At 38.5% G+C, this 17,985-nt stretch overlaps 1 protein-coding gene across 6 annotated transcripts in view; it reads left to right on the top strand.

Moving 5' to 3' along the window:
• LOC308179508 (septin-2) overlaps positions 1 to 17,985 on the top strand; it is a 40,021-nt gene that overhangs the window by 752 nt on the left and 21,284 nt on the right. For 2 of the 6 annotated variants that reach the window (XM_080559807.1, XM_080559803.1), the window contains exons 1-7: positions 291 to 692; positions 7,247 to 7,298; positions 8,461 to 8,560; positions 10,084 to 10,170; positions 10,788 to 10,911; positions 15,487 to 15,621; positions 16,077 to 16,194. In XM_080559807.1, coding sequence (XP_080415933.1) covers positions 7,272 to 7,298; positions 8,461 to 8,560; positions 10,084 to 10,170; positions 10,788 to 10,911; positions 15,487 to 15,621; positions 16,077 to 16,194 — 591 coding nt within the window. In that variant the 5' untranslated portion in view covers positions 291 to 692; positions 7,247 to 7,271. Of the gene's footprint in view, positions 1 to 260; positions 693 to 7,246; positions 7,299 to 8,460; positions 8,561 to 10,083; positions 10,171 to 10,787; positions 10,912 to 15,486; positions 15,622 to 16,076; positions 16,195 to 17,985 lie in introns of those variants that run through there. The other 4 variants (XM_080559805.1, XM_080559806.1, XM_080559804.1 and 1 more) reach the window with 3 other exon arrangements.

Raw genomic sequence — 17,985 nt, 5'->3', positions numbered from 1 at the left:
ACTGCTCTTACACGGGCTATCATCTCCTGCGACTGGAGTGTAGCGACCTCTGAGAGGAGTAACGCTGGCAGTGTGGCTCTGAGATGAGCGTTTGTGTGTTCCTCTGGGAAGCCAGCAGGGTTAGGAGCTGCTCCTGTTGGAGCGGGCCTCTCATGGATCAGAGCGAGGGCGGAGGCAGCACCCACTACCGCTCATCAGTGTCTCAGAGCAGAGTCCCCAGAAGACCCTCGGGTTCCGCAGCCCAACGGCGCTGCTGTGCGCTACGGGAACGGGCAGGGCGGCGCAGCCCCGAGTGCTGGGGGAGAAGGACCGGGGGTTGCCTGGGAGAGCTCTGGGAAATGGGGGTCTACTAGGCTCCATGCTGATATTTTTAATTTTACTTTTAACTATTAAACAATAATTAATTGAGGGCGGGAGGGCAGCCCGAGCACGGGACAGCCGCTACCGGCCCGGGGAGCCCGCTGAGGGCCCGGACAGCGGCCCGGAGGAGCGCGGCCCGTCAGGCAGGGAGGCGCTCTAGCCCGCCTCTCGCTCGTCCCGCGGCCGCACCTCGCTGCCACCCCGGGAGGGGCGCGGACCATAGAGCGGCGCGGGAGGTAGGCTGGCGCTCTGCCGCGGGGGCCTGTGGGATGCTGGAGGACCGCGCGGGTGGAGGTGGCGGATCGCGGCCTGGCAGCCCGGCACCGGCGGAGGTGAGCGGCGGGGGCCGGGGGGCGCCTCCGCTCCGGTGCCTGCTCCTGCGGCCCCGTGGCGGACGACGGAGCGGACGGGCCCGGCCTGCAGCCGCCGATAGGGCGGGGGGGAGGCCCCAGGCCGGCCCCGGGGCCCCGCCGCGCACGGTCCGGGCAGAGCCGGCCTGCCTCCTGGGGGCCGGGCCCGGCCCCTCAGCGCCGTGCTGAGGCACAGCGCAGGCTGCGCGGGGCCCCCTGAGCCTGCCCCGGCAGCTGGGCACGGTGCTTCGTGTTCTATCGGTCTGGGTTAGTGCTGGCGTGAGGAGAGGGACGGCGGGGTGCTGGGGGCCTCGCTGGGAAGTGACCTGCAGTGCTGGCTTATCGCTGTTTCTTGTGCATTGCCAAAAAGGAAGAGTTCCTTTTTTTTTTTTTTTTTTTTTGGTATTAAAAGCAAAAGTGTCGGAATGAATATCTGTGCACAATTATAGTTAAGCTTTGTGGGTGTGAGGCAGAGCTGCCTGTGTCCTGCTGAGTGATCGTGGCTAATACATTTAGCTTGTTCACACAGAAAGCCTTCTGGCTTACAGGACTGTGTTACGGTATTTTCCTCTGATACACTAATGCTGGGAAAGCACTGTCAAAAGATGCTTGTGTAGAAAGCACACAATTGCTAAAACCAATCATTAATGTGAGCAGTATCACTGTCTCCGTGGTGCTTCTTAAGGGACCGAATTAATTGAAATAACAATAAGAAAGTGAATTGTCAAGAGTAATATGTTAACATTGAAGTGGACCCCTAAATAAAATATTTGCAGCTCTAGATTCATGTGTTGCTTTTTTTAAGACCAGAGCTATTGCAATGTTCTTTCCTCCTATTTGCTTAATCCTTGCCTCAGTTTGCTGGGGGTATGCATGCTGTGAAGTCACAGCAGTGTACCAGACTGCATTTTCAATGTGAAAGATGCTACACTGGTTGTTTTAACATCAAGGGGACTTCTAAAGACATAGAAATGTTACTAGTTTTGCTGAACAGTGCTGCATTCCTAATAACAAAGGTAACAGTATTGTGTGTCATTGATTCAAACATTATCAAAAATAAAAGTCTGTAGAACTTCTGAACACTGAATCTGGATTGACAGACAAAGCAGTGACATACACTTGAGTTGGTCTACCTGCAAGTGCTATAGTTGGGTTTTTGGTTGTTTATCCATATGCTGTTACATTCTGGACTCTGTGGTTGGTGAAGTGATACAGTCATTTTCCTGAGTAAGGGCAGAGCAGAATGTAATTAAATTGCCTCTGTGTAAAAGAGGATTGATTCCCTGGGTAGCAACTGTTTCGAAGGAGGAAAAAGGCATTGTCGGGGGTTGTTGGCAGAGAGGGAGTGAGCACTTCTCATTCCAGCTTCTGAGAGGGGGTTTTCAGTCACAGAGGTGAGGATGTGCTGCAAACAAAGTATGGTGGAACTGCTGCACCCACAGTTGTTTGATAGAATTGGGCGATTCATGCAAGATTGGTAACATAAGCGACAAAAAAGTTAACTGCTTTGTATTTGAATACCCCTGTTTCCAGTTTAGAATACAGTGAGAAAATTTTTAACTTTTGCGTAACTTTTCTTTCTACGTAAGACACTTGGAGAAGTTTGAGATCCTTTATTTATTTTAAATGTGTCTCAGTACTCGGCTGTGCCATTTCTTTTGTGGGCTTTTGTGATAAGAGAGAAACCAGCCTGTGATATTTTATTGAGATATTCTTGTTATTCCTCTGTCTGCTTTAAGTCTGAAAATGTGGCTTCAGAAAGCTGGTGTTGTTGAAGCTGTTTTCAGCACTCAGAAACCTACTGAAGTTGTTACTGCTTTCTGTGGTTCAGTATTAGGTTATTTTATACTTTCTTTTAAAAGGGAATCAAAGTTATATAATCTCAGATGAAAAGCAAGTTGACTCATTAGATGAATCAGAAAGGCTGTTCTGATTGTGGAGATGGTTAAGGTCACTGCAGAGCGATTACTTTCAAATGTTGTTAAATGTCCTTATATGGAAGCACTCCTTGTACGGTTTTCATAGCATTTTCTTTGTGCTCCCTACTGTTAAGAAACTCCCAGACTGCCTGTTCCTAAGAGTTTACTTCTTGCATCCTGACAGGAACAAAGGAAATGACCCATTTTCCTTCCCCTTTCTTTCTCTCTCGCTGGAATGTATTTTCCTAGCAGAAGACGGTAGGAAGGCATGACCTGGGCCTCTGTACTTGTAGGGAGGCAACTGCAGCTGGACTTGGTGGTCCGCTGCTTGCCCTTACTGTTGAACAGCACAGCATTTAGGATAAGAACTCATTGATCTCCAAACTGAAATGTCACAGTGATATCTGTTGTTTAAAATGTTAAATGTTAAAATGTTGTTTAAAAATTGAATTTGTTAAACATTCTTATACTCCAGCTTGGCTGTCCTTTTTTTTTTTTTTTTTCTGCTAGAGCAAAATGGGACCTACGAGTACTTACAAATAAAGTTTCACTGCTGATGAATTTGTTAATAAAATTTATCTTATCTTTGCATTTCTTTTTGAAATACTTTGTATACGTTGCTTTGTTCTTCTTGTAACAGTTGGGATAGTCCTTTGAAAATCTAAAGAAAGGAGAACAGCGGTGACTTGTTTTCCCTTAATCATTATTTTTTAGTTATGGAGAATTGATGGAATATCAACCATCACAATTTATCAGATGTGCAACTATCTGGATCGTTGTCAGACACTCAACTTCCCATGTTATTTTAATGCTTGACTGAGTTATGTGCAGACAGATTTCAGCAGTCATTGATGCATTGTGCAGTCTGATCCATTAGAAGTTAGAACGTGTAAGTGACGCTGTAAGTGCTGCAGGTATTTCAAGCTGCAAGAAGATGTAACATACAATGTTTAATGGCTAATTCTAAGATTTGGATTTGTAATGATACAATAAGGCTTCAGAAAGACAGCTCATGGTTTTCCAGGGAAGTTGCTTGATTGAATAATTTTCTAGAAAACCTCATGAGGGCAGTATTATGAATTAGAAAATATGTTGAGGCTGAAGGATTGAGGAGTCGTTTGAACCTCAGTGCCTCGTTTAAGCATTGTGGAATAGCTTTTTTTATTTTTTTATTTTTCCAAGAATGATGGGTACTTATGACAGTTGAATTTTTGTTCAGCTTGAACTATCCTAGCCCTTTGGATAGAAAAAAATATGCCTAGAAAGGTAGAAAGAATAAGAAGATATGAAAAAAGACTTTTTTGAAGCTAATTCTCTGATTACAGAGACAGCATTTCACTTTTAGTTTTGTTGATTGATGTTCAGTGCAAGCATTAATGACAAGGAAATAGACCTTCTAACCTAATTTACTAGTCAGGAAAAGTGTCCTGTGCAACAGATTACGATCTCCCAGAAGACTCTGGAGGTTCATAACATGACACGAATTCATTCCAAATCCTTTGTTGGTAAAACCAGCAGCACGCAGGTGTCACGTTGCATTTGTAGGATAGGACCTAAACTGAAAATTGCTCCAATTGTCTTAAACTAATAAGTACATCATCTTTACTTTAAGCTATCTTTAATAATAGAACCATATAAAAGAGGATGTGAAAACCTTTGAAGGGAACTTGTTAATTCCTAGTTTTACAGATTTTTTTTTTTATTCAAGTTATTTTATAGGTATTTAAAAAACACCTGTAAATTTAATTTCCAAAAGTCCTGTATGTTCATCAAACTGCAGTATCTTAAAATTAGGAGTTGATGAAAGATGATTGTAAATACCTCTTCATTTTGTACTTCAAATGATTACAGAGTACTTTGTGAAAGATTACATAGATACAATGAAGAATAGGAATTCTATTTGCAACTGTTGGCCAGAGTGATGCGAGGTGAATGTAGCTTGTCTGGTGGGATCTGGGAAAGGGCAGTGCCTCGGTAATACAGGTGCCTGGGGCAGTTTTAAGATTAAATCATTCTTGTAGGTGACTGAGTTTAGGTTATAACTATTTATTCCATTAATAATATTTATGCAAGTAAGGGTAATAGCTCATTTCATAGCTTAGGCTGTTATGTTAGGCCTATGGTTGGTAGTTTGTGGGAAAATTGATCATTTGGGAAAGCAAAGGTTCATGTGGGTTCAATTTTCAAGAATATTTATTACCTGACTTCTCTGTTTTGACTACTTCCAAAAGTGCCGGTTGCAGGAAGGCTACTTTATGATGTTGATAATTGCTTTCAAAAAGGCAGACTGAGTCCATCAACTCATTGGTCTTTCCCTTACTACATAATTAGGCCACGTTTGTAACAGTGGTGCAGTTTGTTAGTGATACGAGGGAGCCTCAGATGGCTTTTTTTTTTTTTTTTCAAAGGTTAAGAAAACATATTTAAGTCTTCTAAGAATGAAGGAAAACAGGCAGCTGGCGAGGGGTGGAAGGGAGGAGACTGAGGCCCCCATACCCAGGGGCAAGCAGCAGCTACAAGTGCCAAAGCTGGCATTGGAAGGAGCTGCTTTGTTCAGAGCTCATGTAGTACTAGATAGGGGGTGGTTCAACCACAAGGCACAAAGCCCACAGGAAACAGGCTTCGTAAGTTGTTTGTGGAATGATTTCTTGTACATCTAGCATTTTGGGAGATGACAGATGAATTTTGAAGCCAGGTGTTTCAAATGCAGTTGTCAATTTTGACTCTTTCTAATCATGTATCTTGAGTTAATGCTGCAATGGATGTGACTATACTGTCAGTTTAAAACTGAAGTTGTCAGAGAATTTACCATACATATCTAAATCTGAGTTGCTCCCCTCCTTCCTTTTACCATCGGCAGCTGCCCTGGGTGGCTCCTTTGCTTCCATTGCTGTGAGCAAACCGGCCAGGTCTGCCCATGTCAACACTCGGTGACAACTTGGGAACTTCTCTGAGCCTTTTGAATTATGTTACTGATTTTTTGGACGGAGGCGGCAACAGTGGATTCCAAATGTGGAAACAAAACTTGGACAAAGCAATGAGTTGTATCTGTCAATGAAGCTGTGACTGCATTTAGGGATCTGCATCACAGGTTGGCCGCAGGCCTGCATGAGCCTTTACGTCATGGTTAAAGAAAAATAAACTGTTTTTTCAAAGCTATTCTTAAGGGGTGTTTGAGGCTGTTTTGAGGAACGCCTGATTAGAGGCGGTCAGAAGGTGATTATGATCAAGACCTCCTGTTTTCCTAGTGGTGGATGTCTTAGGCTTTCATTAGCAAGCAAATGAACTGGGAATATGGAGAAAGTAGTTGGAGGAGGGAAAAAAAAATTCCTTGCTTACATGGTGGCAGGTGTCTACACAACTGGCAAGATTTGAAATGCCTGCTTCAGGGCGAATTAAATGTGTGTGAGCTGAAGACATGCTTTCTTTAAAACTCCAAGTAGCAATTTTGCTAACTTTGACTCTTCCTTTAGTCCAAAGCTTGGTATTTCTGTACGAGGGTTTGACTGTCAAGCGGCTGTTGTCAGAACCCGTACCATATCCTGCTAGAACGACTGCTGCTGCCCAACAGGAAAGCATTTATGTCTGAACACACAGGTGCCTGCATAGGTCACTTCCCTGCTTTCCAGGCCAAGAGCTGTGTTGTCAACAAACCAAGCTGTGAAGTGCTCCTTCCACTTCTTCATTTCCTGTCAGTGTTCTCTGGCTACTCTAAATCAAAGGGCCTCACTATTGCTGTGATAACTAATCTATAGCACAACTAACCGCCTCGGCCTCGAGTAAAAAAGATAAAGGCTTGCCAAAACCCAGCCTTTCTTGATGTCTGAAACTAAAGTACAAATACCTTTGGTGGCCCTTCAGGTCAGGGTGAATTTGCATGTCCAGTGTGGATTAGTCAAATGCCAGGGTTCTCCAGTGTTTGGTTAAAGTTTAGAGAAATAAATTTGAAGTGACTGAAAGTAATGTTATAACCTTCACCTGGAAAGCCAATAGGTGTCCTGTTCTCTGGAGCATTTTTATACGTGATTGCAGTTTTCAAATGTTACTTTTTGGACAACAGTTCCGTTAAGCTATTTGTAAACCAAAGAAACTTTAAGGAAAAATATAATTCATTTGTAGAAAGGGTGAAAATGAAAGGAAAAAGAACGTTCTTGTGCTATTCTGCATAGAGGGTTGGGAGCAGAATATTTGAATTAAGTTTTATTAGCTTCACCACAGTAAACTTACAAACAAACCAAACATCCGTAGGATGAATGCATATTCAGCATTAGCTTTCAGTAGATGGTTTTCCTTTAAAGACAGAATGGATGAAAGATCTTTAAGGATACTGAATTTTAATATTTTGAGTTTTTGAGGAGACTTTTTGCTCTTAAAAAACCAAGTATTTAAATGAAGTGTTCTGTTTTTGATAATCCTGCGTAGTTTCTTTTGTCTGAGTAGCTTCACAGAAGCAGCCATTTTGATTATGGCTTACTTACTCTGCAGCATATCTCTCTCAGCGTAACAATTCATTCTACTGAAACAAAATGCTGTGATTATATGCAATTAATCAGTTTAAAATTAAAATAAAAGTAATCTTCAGGTCACCTAACCTGTACTCTGAATTTTATTTTCCAGTGTCTGAAACTTGGAGTGGCGAAACATGTCTCAGTCAGGTGAAAAAGTAAAGGTAAAGAGATGACTGCATAGCCAAAATTCTGTGTTTTGAACCTATTCAACTTGTGAAAATACTTGTGATTTTACTGAAGTGTTAAAACAGTAAATAGATGATACCTTAATGCTTCAGATCCATTTTGTAAAAATAACTACTTAATGAAAACCATGCTTATATGTGATTCTAGTAATATGCTTTTGGATATTTGCCATGCATTCAGTGCTTGCTTGCATATTTAAAATGATGCCTTTACCTCAAGAAATTTCATTTAACAATCCTTTATTTCTAGTATTTTTGCTCATCTGAGTGGGTTTTAAAAGGATTGCTAGAAAAAACTAATTGGCTTTTAAGTGACTTCCCCTCCACCCCCATTGGACGTATGGCATTGCGTAAGAATTGTTTTCTTCCTAAGCTCATTTATGAAGAAACATTTGGTTACAGCTAGCTCGTATGTCCTTAAATCAAGTGGCTGCAGTTCTTTTTTAGGCTCATATTAAATATTCAGTCAATTTATAACAGATGGTGAAACAGACTGCCATTTTTATGGCTCAGATCTCTTATTTGATAAGTTTTTTCAGGCACATTTCTTTTTCCTGCTTTTGTGTTAGAAGTTAAGCGTTATGAAGATAGGTGAACAGGTTAACAAGCAGAAGGTGGATGTGTGATTGTATCTTGGTTATCTCTGTGTTACTACAGTGTTCTTGTTTTTCTACACGAGTGTACGCATTATTTATTATAGGTGATAGTAGCAGCGGATAACAAATTTGAACAGACATTTTTTGCCCTCTGGCTTAAAATGTTTGTGTCGTAGTTTTTTTGTTCCTTTGTTTATTTACAGCTTTAGATTATGGAAGTATGCTCTTGCAAATTTGTGTGTGTATTTATATTTTGCCTATATATATATATTTACCCAACGGGAGACTTCTGCTTATGGGTAGCCCAAGGTTCTTTATCAGATTTCTAACACCGTCAGACTGCTTGGTAAATGGACCTGTTTTATGGTCTGCCTTGCTACAACAGCAAAAAAATGTTTTGTTTTCTGTTTTGCTATGTGCTCCATGTGCTTTGTGTGCTTTGCTCCTGTGCAATTTATGGTATAGGATCGCATGAACTCTGTTTCAACTTTTTTGAGGGGAAGAGGGTCTTATTTGTATTCAACTTCTCTTTGTCTTGTCAGTTTTCTGACGGAGCAGGCTATGTGGGATTTGCTAATCTGCCCAACCAGGTCCACAGGAAATCTGTGAAGAAGGGCTTTGAGTTCACACTGATGGTGGTTGGTAAGTCACGTGTTTATATATTTTTTGACTGTTAAACAAGGAGAAAAAAAACCAACACATAGACAAGTATGTGTTCCTAGGTAGCAATTTGCTGGCATACAGAATTAAAAAGCTTCAAACCTCTGTACTCTATCTAGTTAAATCTCTGTTTGGTAATGTTAAAGGGAGTATTTGTAGTGATTAAAGAAGATGACTTTGAGCCAACAGGACATTCTTGTATTCTTGACTCATCATCAGATGTTAGGGATAGTTGCTTAGTCTTTATTTGACTTCCATTTCCACACTGAAGTCATGAATGCACATCATGAATGCCTTTCTGTTGACATGGTGATGCTGTTCTTGTGTTTTCTACTGTTCTATACTGACTCATTCTGATATCATAAATAAACATTTAATTTGTCTGTTCCATGAGTGAGCACCTGTAGGAGGAGTCTTTGATGGAAGGACCTTTAGACACAAAGCCGATTTAAGTGCTGTACTTGCATAGAATCTGTTTAGTGTTATACAAATGCAAAGGGAGTACAATATACTACCTTTCATTTTGTGGTAGTAGTTACCTTGGAATTGCATGTTATTGAAAAATGAAAATGAGAAGAGATGCATAATGCTTCCTTCTTATTCTGCGTGCTCTGTTGTACTGTTTGGGATTACTTGGTGACAGAGCATTTAGCAATGTCTGTAAGATAAATAGGTAATTTGAGATGAGTGGAGTTTTTTATTTAATGTAGTCTGATGTTAGTTACAGACAATTTCTCCGTCTCTCAGGTTGGGTTAGTAGAATCTAAAATAACACGGCCAATTGTTCTAAACGCTGATTACTCTGATTCCTTGTGTTAGGAAAGATAAAGTAACTTTTTGAAATTCAGATTTAGTGATTACATTTACAGGTTTAACTTTACTACTTTGATGTAGGGCAAAAATTACATGACCTGAAATTATAGAATGATGGAACTTCTCAAGAGAATTTTGAGTGATTTTCTTATAATTTTTTTTTGTTTCATATTTCATAGGATGTATTTAGCCTAACCTCGAGGGTGCAAAGCTCTACTGTTAATTTGGTATTCCTTTATTTATTTGCCTTCCTAACAATGTTTCATCTTCAATTTCTAGGTTAGGAAAACCTTAAATATCACAAACTTCCAACAGAAAAGCTACAGGTCCTGATTTCTTAAGCTTAAACAAACAAACAAACAAAAAACAACCTTTATTTCCATGAACTAAGCCAGCTATCTCTAGATCTATGTGGTTAAAGTGCTGTATGACTTTTCAGATTTTATTATGAAATCTATTACAGTAAGCTTAGCATTTTCATGTAATATTTATAAAAACACTAAAAGCTTGTTTTTCCTGTGTTTTAAAAACTGCTTAGCCAAACCTTTGATGTTTTTATCTCAAAGCTAGGGTGGATCCTGATGAACAAATTATTTTTCCTCTCTAATATGGGTTTGGGAAAGAGGAGGTACTTTAAAAAGCCTGGAGTAAAAGGTGTATATGCTTAATAACTTGAATTATTTTATTTACAGGTGAGTCTGGCTTGGGAAAATCCACTTTAATTAATAGTCTGTTCCTGACTGATCTTTATCCAGAACGTTATATTCCTGGAGCAGCAGGTAAATGTGGTTTTGCAGTTCCTCCAGCACATACGTCTAACCCTATGAAATTTCATGTTCTTCCAGCTAGCACTGCTTCATTCTGATGGTCTTCACCCACGAGACCCTTTCTTCACACTATCTTAATGTGTTTTAATTCTCCCAATTGCAGCCTTTTGAGATGTCACTTTCTCGTTTTAATTTCCTTTCAAAGACTCATTTTTTACTGTTTCTTCATCAATTTGTTTTGTTGTTGCTTCTTAATAAGAACACTTGTAGGTGTCAATGTACCTAAACATGGTTTTACTCTAATCCCTATTTCCTCTAATGTTTTTCACCTGTAATGTCTAAAAATCCCAATTAGAGGTGTAAATGCCTTTTGACAAAGAAGCTAGCGTGCTTCTCTGAGTATTTAATTTTGCATTTTATCATGAATAAATCTATTTTTGCGTTCTCTTTTTTTTTTTTTTTTTAACAAAGAAATGGTGTTAAATTTTGATTAACCTTTTTCTTTAAGGTATTCTATGTTGCGTAGGTTACAATACAGGAATTGCATTTCCTTCTCTATTATTCTCTCCTGCAGGGCTTTCTGCAGCATTGATAGACATAATAACAATTAAAATGTTCCTTTATTGTAGAGAAAATAGAGAGAACAGTTCAAATCGAAGCTTCTACAGTAGAGATAGAGGAGCGAGGGGTGAAACTGCGTTTAACAGTAGTAGACACACCAGGATATGGAGATGCCATTAACAGCCAGGACTGGTATGTGTGTAAATACTGCTTTGCTCGGTAGTTTGTATCTTACACAAACACTTCTCAACTTTGTCTGTCCATCTGTACTTAAGTGATTCAAGGTGGTGGTCTTGGAGAACTGTGATGTACTGAAAGGAAGCAACAGGTTCATCATTCTTAACGTTAATGCAGTATTACCTTGAATTCATGTCTGAGTATCTCTATAGATTTCTTGCATTTAAGCACAATTTTCTAAGCACTCCTAGACACTCTGGATGTTCAACTTCATATTATAACTGGCAAAATCATTTAATTTGAGAGAGCTTTAAAACCAAGTTTCTCTAACTTTGTTGTTGTTGTTGCATCAAATACAGATCTAGGAAAACTGTATTACTTAATAAAACTTCCTGTTTTAATTTTCTACCCACTTTTTTTAAAAAAGGTTTTGTTAATGTTCCCTAGGCTATATAGGATTTTCCCTTCAAAATTGATGGTTTTCCTACAGTAAGGTTCTCTGTGACAGCTGCAGTTAACTCTTTGTCTCCGTAGCCTGTCTGGTTGGACAGAATTCTGCTGGAGAGAAACTTTGTCTTTTACTTCCTGTGTAAGGAAGATAAGTACTTTTCCCTCTTCTTTGTGTTGTACTTCTAGCAATTTAGGTAGAACTGAATTTTATTTATGATGCAGTTACTACTTATCTCTCTCTGGCCTAAATATTACTGATGGTCTTTAACGGCTGAACTAAGTGTGTGCAGATGCATTGGACAACGTACACAATTGCTTTAGTATAATGATCATGAAGAGAGAAAATGGCAAAAAAGCAATGAAGGAACCAGGCAGTTTGTAACATAGGTTAGAATTAATAAGTTTGTTCACAACTCTAAGTTCCAAATCACCATACACTTTTTAAGAGAAGACTGGTTTTGTTGTAAATTTTTTTCAAATAAAATGAAATGTATTAATACACTTACTGGGAAGCCTGCATTATTCCAGTGCAACTAGAAGCTAAGATTTGAATTGCCATGTGTTTGTCTTTGAGGAAGTTCTAACAATAATTATTTTGCATAGCCTTTTATTTTTGTTGACATTTATTTTGGTGGTTGGAATACTAAGCCAAATGGTGTTACTATGTATAGAAAGGGAGTGTTAAGTTAACAGTGGTATAATAAGAGTTTTTCAATTTAAGTTAAGGACTGGAAAGGAGGCATGTAGATGATTATGAAACATTTTATTAGCATTGTAGATGTTTGTGTTTTTTTAGCTTTTTTTTGACAGGATACCGCAGTAGCCAGAGCAGAGTGAATAACATGTTTATCAGACATGATTTTTCATTTCTTTCTATGGCATACAGTAGAAACACAGCAAAAATTAAGGAAATAAATTTATTTAATGGTATTTGCATTAGTGTGAAATATATTAAATCACAGTTTGAGAGTGAAGCTGTAGCGGGTTCTTTATTTTTCTTCCACTTTTCCAATGTTATTAAGTTAAAAATAATGAAACTTTTAGAGTAACAGTAAGACATCTTTCTGGACTGTAGTATGGTCTTGCTTCTTTTGTGCACTGTCGACTAGAGCTTCCTTCCGCTGGAGCTAAGAGCTCAGCAGCCCATGCATTGTGTTACATAGAGCTCTTCCTGTTGATTGTGTTCTAATGCCCTTTGTTTATTCTGGTAAGATGTTTCTTAGAGACGTGCGTGTTCAGAGTTTTTCTTTTTGGAGGCTTGCTAAGTAGAAGTCATTCCGTGATGATTCAGACCCAGTAGAATAACTTGGTGTTTTATACTTATTTTCTGTAACAATTCTTAATCATCAAAATACATTACAGGAACAAGCATTACTTACGGAATGCAAAATAGAAATATGCAGTTAATGTTGGATTTCTCTCTCTAGTCCCATATTCTTGTGTAACGTATAGAGACTTTAACTGGGCTGTGGTGCATGTCATTTTGACAAACTCTGTTCTTTACAGCATGTCAGAGGAACTTGGATGGATGATAGACTCCTTGTTCAAACTATAATCAAGACTAACCGTATGCAAGTACCTTCTTTCAGAGGAAGCAGCAGGCTTGTGTTGTTAAACTTGTGTTTTTGTTTAGGAACATTTGCTGCGGTTGTTAACCAGTAGATGGTGCTGATCCCAGTTCAAATTTCATAAAACTTTTTTTTGAAAGCTGCAATTTATGCAGACTACCCATTTGTTAGGGTGATGAATTTTCCTGAGGTTATTTTTTGAACTGGCAAATCAAACTGGCACAATACCTCTAGGAGGCAGCAATAAACTAATACAGCTTCAAAATATTTTTCTTCTGAGTAAGTTTCCTATCAGGGTTTGACTTTCAAGGGTGGGAGCTGGAGGTCAGTTTTTATGTGCTCTTTATCACAGAAGAAGTGCTGGTAGTGGTTGGGAGATTATTGGATGGGTGGCCTGGATTGGAACCATAGCAGTACTGGAATGGGGAATGAGTTACCACTGAATGTGTTGTATCAAATCCATAAAATAGGCTTAAAAAAAGTCTGGAGAATAGCAAAATTCTTAATGGTGGGAGGATTGAAGCACAGAATGGGTATTCCATGTACTTTGGGATCATAAGAGAAATATGTTCTTGAAGTAATGTCTTTCATCAGACTGGAGAGAAATGATTTAAGGTGGGGAGGGAGAAGCTTCATGCACAGATTTGGGATTAAATCTGCCATCAAAATGGTGGCTGACAAAAAAAAATAAATCTGCAGATCAACTTATTAGATAGTGGTGATGATATGCCTTGTTTTGTCTTTGTTGCAGCATCCCAGGTCATTTTTGATGCTGCTTTCTGGCTGCTGCTAACTATTTATTTATCTTTTGTCTTTTTTACTGGCTTATGTTAAGTTGTATTTTGTGGGTTTTGGCAGCTTGGTAATATTGTTCATTTTCCCCCAATGGGCTTCTTAAATGCAATGGTTACGTTGTTTGCTGTTATAATACAGGATGTGCTATCTCTGAAGTAATGATAGCACAGTGGTATAAGCCAGGTGTTTCCCGGAAGTCAGGAGGTACAGGACACTGACACCATATTTATAGGGAAAATTATAGCTGTTAGAACTAGAAAACTGCACGTAAACTGATTACATTGCCAGAGAAATGTGTGATAGTTGCTTTCCCATTGTTTGTGCTTGGTTTCTGTCCTAATATTTGTACGTCTTCAGTCTTGTTACCTTTCACCAGCTAAAAGGATTGTATCTAAAGATCAACAGGAACATAAAACATGTTGTCCTTTTCCAACACACACAAATATTAAGATGCTAGTTCTTAAAGGCTTGAGTAGCACAAAGGTCAAAAAACAGCTCCACATTTTGCTGTGTTGTCTTCTTCTGTAGCATGAATTAAAACGGTGCAAATTTTGCAAAGATACAAATGTGTGTGGGTATAAATCCATAGTAGAATAAATATGTATATTCCTCCCAGATCCAAAAGCTTACTCAGATTTGGAAAATCGAATTCCCTTCAGGATCTCTTCCATCATGGCTCGTAGTTTATTTCATTATATTCAGTAATGCCACACACCCCGGGGTCGGAATTCTCTGCCTGTCACAGTAATTGCTAACATTTTGTGTTTGTTTTCCTGATTAATAATTCTTTTTATGCTCTCTTGTTTGTTTACTTCTTAAATTTCTCGACTCAAATTTACAATTTCCCAACAACACTAATATTTTTCAACGTAAGCTTTCTGCTCACTTCCCCCCCCCACCAAGTAGTTTAAGATATGCTCATGACACACAGTTATCTGCCTAATCTTATCTGCATCAGTGTGTTCATTTTCCTTCCCCTGCAGTACTTAATATAAAGTGTCCTTTTGTATTAATGTTGTTTGCAGGTGTCTACATGCTCTGGAATATCTTAAAACAAGCCTCTTAGTACTGCATCATATTTTATTTTCTGTCTCTAGTCACTGTTCTTTGTATCTGATTAATCTATATGATCAAATTTTGCGTTCCTTTACTTCTTTGCAGAGCGTATTTTAATTTGCTTTGAACTAAGTAGGAATTATGTTTCTTTGCCAACAGAAAAGGGTTCTGTTAGGTAATAAAAATAGCCTAGATCATGTGATACTTTGGTGCATGACTTTCAAATGTATTTGTGTTTAACTCAAATAGATTAGAATGTTAGAATTTTCATAAGTAACTATAGAAACCTAGCTGTAGGTCAGGGTTGTAAAGCAAGAGGATATCCGGGATATGTCATTTTTCAGCTGGTTTAAAAACAAATACTCACCACCTATCCCCAGAAAAAAGTAGACAGTTCTTTATTACTGTCTGCTGTCTCACCACTGAGTGCTTTTTTTCTGAGCTTGCACTTGAATTTTTTGTCCAGGTGGACTGAGTAACACCTGAAAGTAGTTTTAGGCATAAATAGACACTCGGTGGCTGATATGAAAATACCTTTTTGTATATCAAAATGCTTTTCTTCGGTAGTAGATATAATAGTACAAAGTTGAATTTTTGCAACAGCAAAGGTCTTAAAAGCATAATCATGCTCTCCTATCTGTTCTTATCTTTGCATAATTCATTTCTTGTTGTTTTAAACCTGATTTAAGATGATTCTTTTTTTTCCCCTTCCATACCACAGCTTCAAAACAATTATCCAGTACATTGACAACCAGTTTGAAAGATACCTTCATGATGAGAGTGGTCTAAACAGACGACACATTGTAGACAACAGGGTCCACTGCTGTTTTTACTTCATCTCTCCCTTTGGACATGGGTAAGAAAAACCTCTTGTATTTTAGGGTGTTAATGTTCATAAGTCTTCATTACTTGAAATGAAAACTTTTATGTTAACTGAGTTACTTCCCACAGTCAGTTAGCCAGTGCAATTAAAATGGTCTTGGGGGATTAACACTCTCCTCTGCTTTGTCCCCTTTTTGGCATTTAATATTGTTTTGAAGCAGACAGTATTACATTGTTTATCGCCCGGAAATGTAAGAGCTTACAGTACAGTAAGAGCTTACTGAATTTATCTTATAGTGATAATATTAATTGCAATTCAACCAACCTAATAACCAAGTGCTCTGGTTTAATTTATTCTGGGCATACTATTTATGTAGATACTTTGAAATAAATCGTTTCTAATATATTACTTGATTTTTATAAATCCAGAGCAAACAAATTCCACTGCAGTTTATTTTATTTTATTATTTTTTTTCCACTTGTTGGCAGGCTGAAACCATTAGATGTAGAATTCATGAAGGCTCTTCATGGAAAAGTCAACATTGTCCCTGTGATTGCCAAGGCCGACACACTGACACTGAAGGAGAGAGAGAGGCTGAAGAGAAGAGTAGGTCTAACACTTCATCGTGAAAACAATGTGACCCATACAATGTTAAAGCCAAGTATAAAGCAAATTCAGACCAAAGAGAGGTGAATGATACTGGCCAAGGAACTAATCTTCAAAAAGCCTGGGGTGGGAAATCTTCTCTGAAGTTGGATGCACTTTACCAGTTACACATGATAAGAATCTGTATGTTCTTGGCTTTGTCTATCCTAGCAAGCAGAGTACCCCAGTAGGGAAGGCTTTTTGAATGAAACCATTTGTAGTGAGGACTTGAATCATTCTGAAATACATGTAGTGCAGATGTTGTTTCAGACTAGTCCTAATTTAGTCCAGTGGACTGCATGCCCATTAGTGATGGGAGTGTGATAAGTATGTTTTAAGAGTATATCTTCAGATTTAATTTTATCCAAAAGAGACTTGGTTTGTGTGCTCTAGCTATGCTGTATGGTTTATACTAAAAACATAGTTAAGTTGGGGTGTCTGGAAATTTTCTTAGTAAGTGCACCCATGATACAAATGAGAACAGTAATACAGAGGTAGGATAGTTGGCTGATTTACTAGCAGGATGCTTTCTCTAGCTCCATTGTTATCAAAATGTGGGTGTTCTTGTGTGCATTTTTTCTAGTAGGCCATCTGTTCACATAAGGTGGATCAGTAAAATTTATTGATCGTGAGCATTTTTCAGGTTTATTGACTAAAAAGCAGAGCAATCAGTGTAACAGACTTGAAACCTACAAAGCAAAATGATACCTTCTGAGTTTTTACATATTTAGTAACTTATGTTTTGGGTATAAAGATAATCATTACTTCTAAAGTGCCATTTGCATTTTGTATCAGATTATGCAAACTTTTTTTAATGGTAAGATTGCCTTAATCTTTTATATTATTTTTTTTAAAATGCATTTTTGTACTACCACTTTTTGATTCTGATGGGGTCCATGGCTAATATTTAGATTGTGATCCTCTGGCTTCCAGTAGTTCTTTAGAATGGTTGTTTGATCTTTATTCCAAGTGCTTTTGTATGGGGGTATTTTTCTGGTTTGTGTCTTGTTTGTTTTTATTTTGGTTTTAAGGAAGTACAGCTTTATTTTAACTGAGAAAATAGTATAGATAGATATCCTTACAAAAGAGCACACTAGCTGAACTGAATTCAGCCTAAATTTAGAGGGCTTTTCTTTTTGGAGAGGAGCAGTGCCACAGTGAAAGGTGTGACTATGGTTTGTGTAGACTTGTAAGCAACCATAATTTAGCAAAGTAAGGTACTGCTAGTGTTCCTGTTGTGTTTGTATACAGCTTGGTGATGTAACAAACCTTGCCTCAAAAATTAATATATCCGCTGTCTTTGAGAGAATTTAAAATGGGGTCAGCTGTGGCTGTATGAACCTTGTCTGCAACATAAACAAACATTCACTGAAGGGGCAGAGGTGTTTATATGAATGCAACCAGCTTTATGATGAACTAGGTGGAGGGAAGGAAAACAAACAAACAAACAAAAAACATTCATTGACTTAAAAAGGATCTTTAGGTCTTGCTGAAAGAAATTCTGCCCAGGCTCCTGGGCTTTTATTTCATTCTTCTACAAATGCCATGGGGAAATAACAGGTACTGTGGACAAATTGAAAGAACTCTATAGGGACGTCACTCATAGGGAAATAACAAAGCAGATGTGTGGCTGCTTATGCTGTCTTTCTCTTTTTTTTCCCTTTTTTTTTCCTGTGGTTATACTGACTTGGTGAAAGATTTTCATCTGATATCAATACTGTTCATGGAGCTGCTGCTACTTATAAAATTGTA

Source organism: Anser brachyrhynchus (genome assembly GCF_964034855.1).
Source record: "Anser brachyrhynchus genome assembly, chromosome: 17".
NCBI classification, from domain to species: Eukaryota; Metazoa; Chordata; class Aves; order Anseriformes; family Anatidae; genus Anser; species Anser brachyrhynchus.
Note: the sequence above shows the minus strand (reverse complement) of the source record. Positions and strands in the feature narration are given on the sequence as shown.